This window comes from Misgurnus anguillicaudatus, chromosome 2 (assembly GCF_027580225.2).
Source record: "Misgurnus anguillicaudatus chromosome 2, ASM2758022v2, whole genome shotgun sequence".
Classification (NCBI taxonomy): Eukaryota; Metazoa; Chordata; class Actinopteri; order Cypriniformes; family Cobitidae; genus Misgurnus; species Misgurnus anguillicaudatus.
Genome location: NC_073338.2, coordinates 52188907 through 52200000, shown reverse-complemented (window position 1 = coordinate 52200000; position 11094 = coordinate 52188907). Strand labels below are relative to the sequence as shown.

Here is an 11094-nt window from a genome sequence, read left to right as displayed (position 1 = left end):
TTTTTTAATGCATCATCATAACAGATCAAAAAGAGTTTTAGGATCTGATACCAGCGCTGTACTATCATATTGCTGCAGTACTTTTAAAAGGGTAACTCTTGATCAATAATATTTTGTGACAGTCGCTTATATCATCTGTGTGTCTCATGACAGCACGTCGATCTCACCGTTACCGTCGGCAACACCACAGATCCCGGCGTGAGCACCGGAGACACAGGAGACATGGATCCGGTCACAGAGGACGAGATTAAACCTCACTGGTGTTTAAAGGCAGGGGACGTCCCCTTTAATCTGTGATTTCACTTTCAGTGTTTTCCAGTCAGAGGAAACACAACAGACCCTGAAAAACCTAAACAATAACTTCTCCTCATCTCCTGATCTCCTCCTGATCTTCTCCTCTGGATCTCCTGATCTTCTCCTGATCTTCTCCTGATCTCCTCCTGATCTTCTCCTGATCTTCTCCTTTGGATCTCCTAATCTTCTCCTGATCTTCTGATCTTCTCCTGATTTTCTCCTCCGAACCTCCTGATCTTCTCATCACCTCCTTATCTTCTCACTTTCTTCAAAACTTTGTGACTACAGTTCAAGTCATTTAGGTTTTATAATCAGAGATGGTCTTGATGAGGTCTGAAGGGTTGTTACTGTAGATTGACAGACAGAAGATTATTAATGCAGTCAGTGATATAGAGACAGATCTGTATAGAGTTACTCGTACAGATGACAGTAGTGTTTGCTTCAGCTGTAGGTTATTTGTGTTTTGTAATGTTTCAAGATTTGTATTCAGTGTGGTCTCTACTAAACTTTGCATTTCTGCCAGGTCACTGAGTAAGAATGATATTTAGCTCTGTAATAGAAAAACTGCATAGGCCCCTGTTTATTAGAAACAGAAAATGTGGTCAGTTTGTCTTCTTAAAGGAGCATTTCACACGTGGAAACATTAATCTTTATGGAAAGTAGATCATATTTGTAGTCGAAATGTAACATACATTTCGAATTTGGTGCCTATTTGACCAAGGAAAGGAGTGTTTGTAGTCTTACCCCCTCAACAAAGATATTGGACTTCCTTCTTTCAATGATGCAAAATGATGATTTTTACATCATTGAAAGAAGGAAGTGCAACACTGAAATCTGTATTTCTCCTGTCTCAGTGGAAATAATGCACGACCATTCAAAAACATGACTGGGGTTCTAACTTTACAAAGATTAATGCAAAAAGGTGAAGTGTCCCTTTAAATACTCGACTGATAAATCACAAAGTCATCTATGTTGTTTTCAACTTTACATCATTTAGGCCTACATGTTATGTTTTAATCCTCTGCAGTAATGTTGAGCTGTTTCTGTTTGATAAAGAAGATTACACATTAACTCTTTCCCCGCCAGTGTTTTTTTTTTTTCAAAAGTTGCCAGCATTTTTCATGATTTTCACAAAAGTTTAATACCTTTCAGAAAATGTTCTTCTTCAAATATATAAACATACTATATATCAAATGAAAGAACAGACCCTCTGCTTTAAAAAAAAAAGAATCCTACCTTCATTAGTTTTCTTTTTATCACCGCTCAAATATGGGTAGGTTTCTTCAAAAAAAGCCAAATTTTGAGCAAAAAGCTGAGATAATTGAGAGAGAAGGACTTTTGATAGAGATCAGATTCAGAGTGATTCTCAAAACATACACTGACATACCGCTGTTGTCCCTATAGGGCAATACTTCTGGTTTTATAAGTTGCGGAAGAGCGCTACCTCGTGGATAATTGCGGTATTACGGATTGCCGGAAATACTCGTCATTGGCAGGGAAGCGTTTTCTCTTAATTGATGAGTTAACTCGTCAATGGCAGGGAAAGAGTTAAAAAACGCTGGGTTATTTTTAAACCAGTGTTGGGTCAAAAGGGACAAACCCAGACATACAGTATATCTGACCAAACAATGTGTAGTTAAACCAACCCAGCAGGTTGTCTTTGTCCCTTTTGACCGAGTGCTGGTTTGAAAGTAACCCAGCAGTGTTTATTGTGCACAAATCAGAAAATATAAGACAAGGACACCTTTTAAAAGTTTGTGTAGTTTTTATTTGGATTTTGATTGATTTTGTGTTTTTATGATCTGTCATGATTTTCAACAAACACTACACACATTGTCTTGCATGTGTTTGCTGATGGTCTGTATGTTTTTGAAATGATTCACTGTGAGAGCAAAAGATCTTTAATTTTCATAGAGCTCTGAAATGGTAAAAGTCATCTCCAACATGGGTTAATCTGCACTATGTGTGTTGTTACTGGTATCTTCAGAGAATCAAGCGTGTGATCCAGATGTTGTTTGATCTCCACATTAGAGATAGCTGAAAGATGCGCGTGTTTGCTGAAATAATACAGAGGGTTTTGTGTCTCACTCTTAAAATATTGGGTTTTTTAAAACAATAGTTGGTTAATAACAAACCAGCATAGAGTTATTTATAACCCAACAGTTGGGTTTCTTCATATTTGACCTAACTTTGGGTTGAAACAACTCAGTTTCTTTCGAGTGTATAAACAGTATTAAACTTGAATCTTGTGCCATTTCATTCACAGTCACCTTAAGACTCTGCTTATGTGTGAAGTGTGTGTGTGTGTGTGTGTGTGTGTGTGTGTGTGTGTGTGTGTGTGTGTGTGTGTGTGTGTGTGTGTGTGTGTGTGTGTGTGTGTGTGTGTGTGTGTGTGTGTGTGTGTGTGTGTTTAACATGTTTGTAAAGTAACCCAGCAGGTGCGAGTGTGAATTGAATGTGTGTTTTCTTTTCTCTCTGTGCTCTGAGTTTGTTCAGTGTGTTTATTTCTGTACATGTATTCTATAGTGAGCATTATATGTTAGATGAAGAATGATCAAGATAGATTTTCTGCTGTATCTGTGGATTAATTGAAAGGTTTTGATCATTGATTCTTTCATATCATTCAGTGTTTACTGTTTTAACACGGTCACATCTTTAGGTGAATCTCACAAGCAACATTCCAGTATTACTAGAGTATCAATATACAGTATATTATAAAGTGAAAGGCTTATTTTGGACTGAAGTGTGACCTGGTGATGTTTTTGAGAGGTTATGGGAGGTCAGCTGTGCCTTTTATCAACTCACACAAACATTTGTTTTAATACTTCAATCTGATGTCTCTGAATGTGATTTGTGTGAAGATCAGATCTCTCTGTAGTGTTTTTATGACTATGGTTTGTTTTTCTTTATTAAACTCCACCAATAAACCTGATTGAATTAGACCAGATGTTGTTTCTTGCTTTATTAAACAATTGAAATCAAAGTTAAATATTACTAGATGTATTTCAAGATTTTTATTACTATTATTATTACTACTACTGAGATTATCTAGATGGTTTTTCACTTCTATAAACATTCCTAGATTATAAAATATAGATTATAAAATGTTCAGACAATAATGTTTCGTGTCTGAATTGTGCTGTCATGATGCTGGTGTGATGTTGTCAGGGTGTTGCTAAGCAGATGCTTCACTTTATTGCTATATGGTTGCTAGGGTGGTCTGGTTGGTTGCTAGGGTGTTATTTAAGAAGTTATAATGTTGCTGCTTTCTTGTAATGTTCTTCTAACCTAACCCCACAGTGTTTAACCTGTCTAACTGGGAGCTCACCAAGATTTGAAGCTAAGCTTCATTTCAAACTCAGCCTTATTCAAATCTTCTGTACACAACTCATCTCAGTTGAGATGTTTTAAGAAGAACAGGGCACAGAACTAAAAGGTTCAGCAATATTAAATCTATTTTGGGGAGATACTGTACAATAATTTCTTACACAGAATACAAATACATTTCAGATACAGGTATAAACATCCACTAAATCCTAAATCCACTGGCAGGTGTAAATTAAATCGTAAGGACTTTTCTGATTTCATAATGCATCACATGTTCAGAAATGAATGAAAACATGAAATCTTTCAGAAGACAAAGACAGCATCAGTTCAGTTTTATTTCTCATTCACAAAGTGAAGTGTTATACAGATCTCTTCAGTTCAATACATCACTGTGTGTGTGTGTGTGTGTGTGTGTGTGTGTGTGTGTTTGTGTGTGTGTGTGTGTCAGTTTTGCACATGCAGGTTAATGTCTGTCTGATAATAACTAAGTGAAAGATCATCAGGACAGCTAGGGTGACATCGCTATCTACAGAATCAAGGGTCAGAGATTGGATTAGACATGACAAAGATAATCTTTCATCTCAATGTTGCAATGTAATAAATATCTCTACACGGTGAACCTGTGCCCCTGCGTTCCCTTTAGAGCCTAACAGACAGAATACCAGAGATATCACGACAGACAAAGAGCACGGCCACAGAAAAGCTTGATTTAGGTAATGTTGGAAGTTTATTTATCCAACAACACAATAATAGTGCACAAAAGATGGCTCAAAAAGTCATTGTGTTTTTGTTTTATGACAGAAGTTTCTTATTTTCTTTCATTTTGGGGAGATTTGTGACCTGAATTGAATTCATGATTTCATGATTCAACCAAACAGATATTTTAAATAAGCAGTGTTTCTTAACTCCTCCCTCCCAGAATGTTTGAGTCGTCTCCTTATAAAAAACACCTGATACACACACACACACACACACACACACACACACACATATGCACACACACGCACACATGCACACACATTTCAGAGTCCAAATTTATTGAGATTTCACTAAATGACTCATTTACTGTTGAGAGATAAGCCATGAACACAGAGATTAACATCAGTAGTTTAAAACATTTCACACATTTACACAAATAAACAATTGGAAACTAAAAAACCCTTTTTCTAAAACAAACATAAGATAAACAGAATGTGTTAAACCATAGCAAGATTGTACCTTTATGCCCAATAACTAATATTACAGGTGATATAAATATTTAAAATATTTACTTTATACTAAATATAGTCACTGAATACTGAGGGTCGGTTTCCCGGACAGGGTTTAGATTAATCCAGGAACGAAGGCCTTAGTTATATTAAAACATTTAAGTGTTTTTTACAAACATACCTCATTTATGGGTGTGCATGTTGAGACAAAACAATGGCACTGATAAGTGTAAGGATATATGTCTGTAATATATGAAATATGATTTTAAATTAAGGCAGCTCAATGCATTTTAGTCTGGGACTAGGATAAGACCTGTCCAGTAAACTGACCATAAATGTTTGCACTTTAGTCTGAATCTACTTCTAATCTTGAATTGTTTGTCTCAGTAAATCTCAGACAACTGAAGCATTTGTACAGTAGTACTTTTGTAACCCAGCATACAAATAAAGATTTAAATTGGAAAAACACTCTGCTTCCAATATCGTCTGAGGCTGATCAGACCGAGGCTTTCTCAGCTAGTTAGTTTCTATCAATAAGACCAAACTCTTATTTTCAAAGGTTTCTCCTCTGTAACACTTCAGCATCTGATCTTGTGGTAGATGTTTCTCCATCACACGTTCTTCTCAGTGGATTATAATCCTTTAGGATGTTCTTGCAGGTGAAGGCTCTATTTCATCTTCTTACCGTTGCTGGCTTGTACCTGTGGAGTGATCTTCATGAAGAACGCCTGGTCCGTGTAGCAGCGGGCGGCGAGGAGAACGGGCACAGCGGCGTACAGCAGGTTCAGGGTCATCACGAGATGCCACTCATCTTTGGGAACCCGGTAGGTGAAAGGTGTGCGTGAGTGAATGGATGCTCCGATGTGAGTCCACTGAATCTGTGAAAACATCAGAACTGTAGTGAGATACAAGAACGTGTGCTTCAACAATGATCTGAATAAGCAGACAATGTAAGCAGTCCATTAACAGTGTTGATGATTCTTGACATGTTTACCTGAGCTATAGCTCCAGCAAGAATCAGTGTCCAGTCCAACATCCAGGTACATCCAGGAGTCAGTAGTCCATAAACGCACGCCGTCAGGAGAGGCAGAGCATAAAACAGAAACACCAACATCTACACGCACATAGAATAGAAATGAAAGAGTTCATCTCTATATATTCATCACTATAATCCAATCTAGTAGATTATCAAAGTGAATGTTTTGTGGGCTAACACTACAGAAGTTCATACAGATTGTGTAAAGGGCTGCATTACTAAACATTTACACCTTATAAACACAGAAATTCCTGAAATGTCCATTTCAAAATATGCTAGTTGCAGAAAAAGTTTCATAGCTAGATAAAGTCTGTGATGGTATAATAAAAACACTTCTTTTACACATGATACTATACAATGTATCTGCCAAAATACACAAATATAGTGCACAAATATAGTGAACTCACTGATACTTTAGGAAATCCAACACTGTCTTTCATGTATGGCTCATACTGGTAAATGTAAGAAAAACACCAGTCCAAAGAACATTCAAGAACAACCTGTGAAAGAGAAAAATGATAGAAGGACATTAAAATGAGTACATGGATGAAAAGATAAGAGGATGGATGGATGGATAAATAGATAACTGGATGGAAGGATGGGAGGATGGATGGATGAGTGGATGGATTAATGGATGGATAAGTGGATGAATGGAAGGAAGAGTGGATGGGTGGATGGATGGATGGATGGATGGATAGATAACTGGATGGAAGGATGGGAGGATGGATGGATGAGTGGATGGATGGATTAATGGATGGATAAGTGGATGAATGGAAGGAAGATTGGATGGATGGATGGATGGATAACTGGATGGAAGGATGGGAGGATGGATGGATGAGTGGATGGATGGATTAATGGATGGATAAGTGGATGAATGGAAGGAAGAGTGGATGGGTGGATGGATGGATGGATAGATAACTGGATGGAAGGATGGGAGGATGGATGGATGAGTGGATGGATGGATTAATGGATGGATAAGTGGATGAATGGAAGGAAGAGTGGATAGATGGATGGATGGATGGATAGATAGATAGATAGATAGATGGATGGATGGATGGATGGATGGATGGATGGATGGATGGATGGATGGATGGATGGATGGATGGATGGATGGATGGATGGATGAATGGATGGACGGATGGATGGATGGATGGATGGTTGGATGGATGGATGGATGGATGGAAGGATGAGTGGATGGATGGATGGATGGATGGATGGATGGATGGATGGATGGATAGATGAGTGGATGGATGGATGGATGGATGGATGGATGGATAAGTGGATGAATGAAAGGAGGAGTGGATGGATGGATGGATGGATGGATGGATGGATGGATGGATGGATGGATGGATGAGTGTATGGATGGATGGATGTATGGATGTATAGATGAGTGGATGGATGGATTGATGGATGGATGAATAGATGAGTGAATGAGTGAATGGATGGATGGATGGATGGATGGATGGATGGATGGATGAGTGTATGGATGGGTGGATGGATGTATAGATGAGTGAGTGTATGAATGAGTGGATGAATAGATGAGTGAATGAGTGGATAGATGGATGAGCGGATGGATGGATGGAGAGATAGTGGAATGATACTCACAAATCCTCTAAAGAGAGTGAAGCTGATAGTTCCTATGAGAGTGAGTGTGAGCAGAAGATCTAGAGGTCGAGTCAGAATCCCTTTCTTCTGTTGTGCCTCCACCTTAAAACAACATTCAGACTCAGATCAGTACTTTATCAAAGTTGTGCTGTTTTATTTCAAGTATTGTTTATATAGATCAGTAGATAACTGGGCTGGTGATTGTTTGAAGAGCTACAGTGGAGATAATGAATCATATTAAACATCTGTTTGACCTTCATCTTTATGTTTTTCATCTTTAAATCAGACAGTGTCAATACTCAGATACCATCAGTCTGTCTCACATATAAGTGACTCGTGGTAAGAAAGTCATCCCACCTTGTCAGCAGGAATGATTGACAGCTCTCTTGGCCTATTGAAAAGCTTGGCTGCCGCCCATATGGATAAAACTAAGAAAGGGGCATTTCTCCAGAGAGCAGGCTGAAGGCTTTTTCCATATTTACCTAAAAACACAGCAACAAAGACTTCAATATATAACCTGACAGAAACAAGAGCGTGCTCCTGTATACCTCAGGGGTAGAGCATTGCATTATAGCAGCACAAAACGTTATGGGTTTGAACCAGAGGAAAACACATAGTGATAAGAAATGTAATTTGCTTTGGATTAAAGCATCTGCCAAAATGCATACATGTAAAATGATTTTAGTTTCTTACCGATTATAATCCCTGGGATAAGGACGATCTGATGAGCTATGATAGATCCCGCCCACACGAGAGCCATACTCCGGAAAGGCTTTCTGGATAAATGAGAGCAAACATCTGACTCATGAATCTCTTTTAAACCTAAATGTTATATTGATGTACTGACGTGTGTTGTTTAGGTAAATGATTTTTACCCTGTGCTCATCTGATGGAGCATAATGAGAAGCAGCCCATAGTGAACAACTCCATCCCAATATCCCATCATGATGCAATGAGCAGAACTCAAGTACGGTTCCGCCTTCAAGACATTAAAACAGAGATGAGTGCATACTCTCTTCACATGTATGTGTGTGTGTGTGTGTGTGTGTGTGTGTGTGTGTGTGTGCTGACCTTGCTTATGTAAAAGTCCATAAATCCTTTGATATATCCATCCTGCTGCAAAGCGTTTGTGATGCCAACCACAGAAGTGAAGGAAAACACAGCGAATACTTCAACACACAGATGAAGAGCATCAGTACAATAAGCTCACAAGATTCATCTCATCCATCTTCTCTCACCATCAAACCCAAACATCCAAACATCTGTCTCTAACACACTTTATCTTTTAAGCTATTATTTTCACACACAGCTGTGGTCAAAAGTTTTGAGAATGACACAAATATTAATTTTCACTGCTCTTCAATGTTTTTAGACCTTTTCTCAGATGTGACTACGGTATACGTAAAGAATAATTGACGACAGGCTCTGAATTATTCAAAAATAATGTACAAGGTGTTAATGCAGGTGTGCATTTTTTTTTTTATTCAAATAATTAAAATAACCGGAGTCAATAATTCCTCTTATACCACGATTACCAAAGACAATGCTCTGGTGGTTATTTTAAGACATTAAACAGGTCAGGCCGCGTTTATCAAAAAATAATGGCAACCCGTGGAACATTTCTCAACCAGTCTAAATAAAGCATTCAACAGCCGTCGTATATTAAAGTATAATTACAAGCATTTCAAAATGTCAAAGGCTTTTATTGACAATTACATTAAGTTTATGTACATTAAGTCAGTATTTGCAGTGTTGACATTTCTTTTTCAAGACTTCTGCAATTTGCTCTGGCATGCTGTCAATCGACTTTGTGACTGATGGCAGCTCATTCTTGCATAATCAATGCTTGGAGTTTGTCAGAATGTGTCAGTTTTTGTTTGTCGACCCACCTCTTGAAGACTCTCAATGGGATTTAGGTCTTCTGGGGAGTTTTTTGTTCCCCGACCCACTAAGTTATCAATTTTGCCTTATGGCAAAGCTGCTCCATCATCCTGGAAAACATTGTTTGTCTGTTCTTGGATGATTAGAAGAAATTGCTCTCGGAGGTTGTTTTTATACTATTCTTATATAAGCTTGTTTTCTTATAGGCAAAATTGTGAGTGATCTTTAGAGAAGCTGAAATCTCTCTCTCTCGTAGATTATTTCATAATGATTTACTGGCTGTCCGCCAAGCCAAGGACTGCCAAATTCAACTGGTCAGAGGCTCTTTGATCTCATAGCTCAGGAAAGTTAAAAGTATTTCAGCAAAGCTTTGTCTCAGATGCTTCTTTTAAAATGTCACAGATAAAATAACAATAAATCTTAATGAGTTAATTATTGTTATAGAGCCATAATTGAGTATAGAGCTGTAAAATAAATGTGGAGTCATATTAAAGTCATATTCAGATCAGATTGAGTATTGAGACATTCGTGAGATCTCTTCAGGACACACATGCCAGATTATTGGGGTCTTTTGATAAAGCTTTACAAAATATGTCCCTATTCACTCTCCATTCAATCTCATTACTGTCTAAGAGAATCAATTGATACGTTAAAGAGATTTCTCTTGTGGTCTTACCATAGAAGAGAGGATCAACATCAGTTTTTGTCTTCAAACTGAACTTTGCCAAAAGCAACACAGTTGTAAGAACTGCAATTCCAATAGCCAATATAACCTGTGGACTGAATGACATGAGAAAATAGTTTTAGTCAGCACATATTAAAGTCATATCACATTGAATTAAAAATTATCATGTTATATGGAAACCTGCTGATTATCTCTTATAATGTATGACAACAGAAGGTTTAGTTTATGGGTGAATTCCACTAAATAATGTCCAGATTACATACATTACTTTGTAAAAAAATCTGCATATGTTGTATCAACTTGATTAACTTTATTTTAGGATCATTACATTGGTTTACATTGTCCCATTTGTCTGTAATTCTCTTAGTAGTACATAAACAAATGCTAGCATCATCATAAATACATGAATATAAATATAAAGATCTTGGCAGGTTTTAATGGTTCAGTACAGAGTGAATGTAGGTTGGTTGACCTCTTTTGTTAAAATTTGTTCATTTTATAATAATTTCAAAAACCATCCAGACCGTCTAAATTTCATAAGGAAGATTATTACAATTGTTAATATTTTACAAATACTAAAATGATAGAGAAACTTACTCTTGTAAGATGGAGACATTGTTGATTGTGTAGAGAATAAAAGGAGCCGTCAGAGACAGAATGAAAACACTTATCTGTGGTGGGAGATTCATCATCCACATAGATTTAAAATAAAACAATCCACTTTAAAAGTCCTACAGGCAGTGTATGAAGATATTTAGTAATCTACAGCCTTCTTAAAACTGAAACTATACATGAAGTTTAAAGGCAGCTCTCTGTGTGTGTCCTGTAATGTACTCAGATGATGATTGAATCAACATAAAACAGGTCAAATCTGCCAAAGTTCATGGACTCTGAACTATTACACGCCCATTATTTCAAAGACTGAGATCAATGAACGGTGTTAGCACATATTCATATGAAGAAACTATCATGATGTCATTTTAAAAATGCATTTCATAATTAAAATATACAATAATATTAATATTCAGTTAATAATATTAATATTAAATTACATTAAC

At 37.1% G+C, this 11094-nt stretch overlaps 2 protein-coding genes across 2 annotated transcripts in view; one reads left to right on the top strand and one right to left on the bottom strand.

Annotated features, from left to right (window-relative positions):
• Window positions 1–3236, top strand: part of LOC141351234 (neurocan core protein-like) — a 55461-nt gene extending 52225 nt beyond the window's left edge. The window contains exon 17 of the mRNA XM_073857864.1: window positions 154–3236. Within this exon, the coding sequence (XP_073713965.1) occupies window positions 154–251 (98 nt within the window). The 3' untranslated portion in view covers window positions 252–3236. The remainder of the gene's footprint in view (window positions 1–153) is intronic.
• Window positions 3237–4427: 1191 nt separating this feature from the next.
• Window positions 4428–10887, bottom strand: tm6sf2a (transmembrane 6 superfamily member 2a). Its single transcript, XM_055203760.2, has 10 exons — window positions 10634–10887; window positions 10028–10131; window positions 8542–8639; window positions 8346–8449; window positions 8164–8246; window positions 7828–7952; window positions 7471–7572; window positions 6273–6365; window positions 5824–5943; window positions 4428–5707 (listed from the first exon to the last, which is right to left on the bottom strand). The coding sequence occupies exons 1-10, from the start codon at window positions 10732–10734 to the stop codon at window positions 5498–5500; spliced, it is 1140 nt and encodes a 379-aa protein (XP_055059735.2). The 5' UTR covers window positions 10735–10887; the 3' UTR covers window positions 4428–5497.
• Between the last annotated feature and the right edge of the window lie 207 nt (window positions 10888–11094).

What these genes read in the sequence shown, in the direction of transcription:
- tm6sf2a (XM_055203760.2), bottom strand. Translation starts at nt 10,734, where the DNA reads ATGTGGATGATGAATCTCCCACCACAGATAAGTGTTTTCATTCTGTCT. An exon ending in TGTTGATCCTCTCTTCTATG is followed by an intron (nt 8,640 to 10,027) that starts GTAAGACCACAA and finishes TGTGTGTTGAAG; the next exon opens with TATTCGCTGTGTTTTCCTTC. An exon ending in TTGCTGGAGCTATAGCTCAG is followed by an intron (nt 5,708 to 5,823) that starts GTAAACATGTCA and finishes ATGTTTTCACAG; the next exon opens with ATTCAGTGGACTCACATCGG.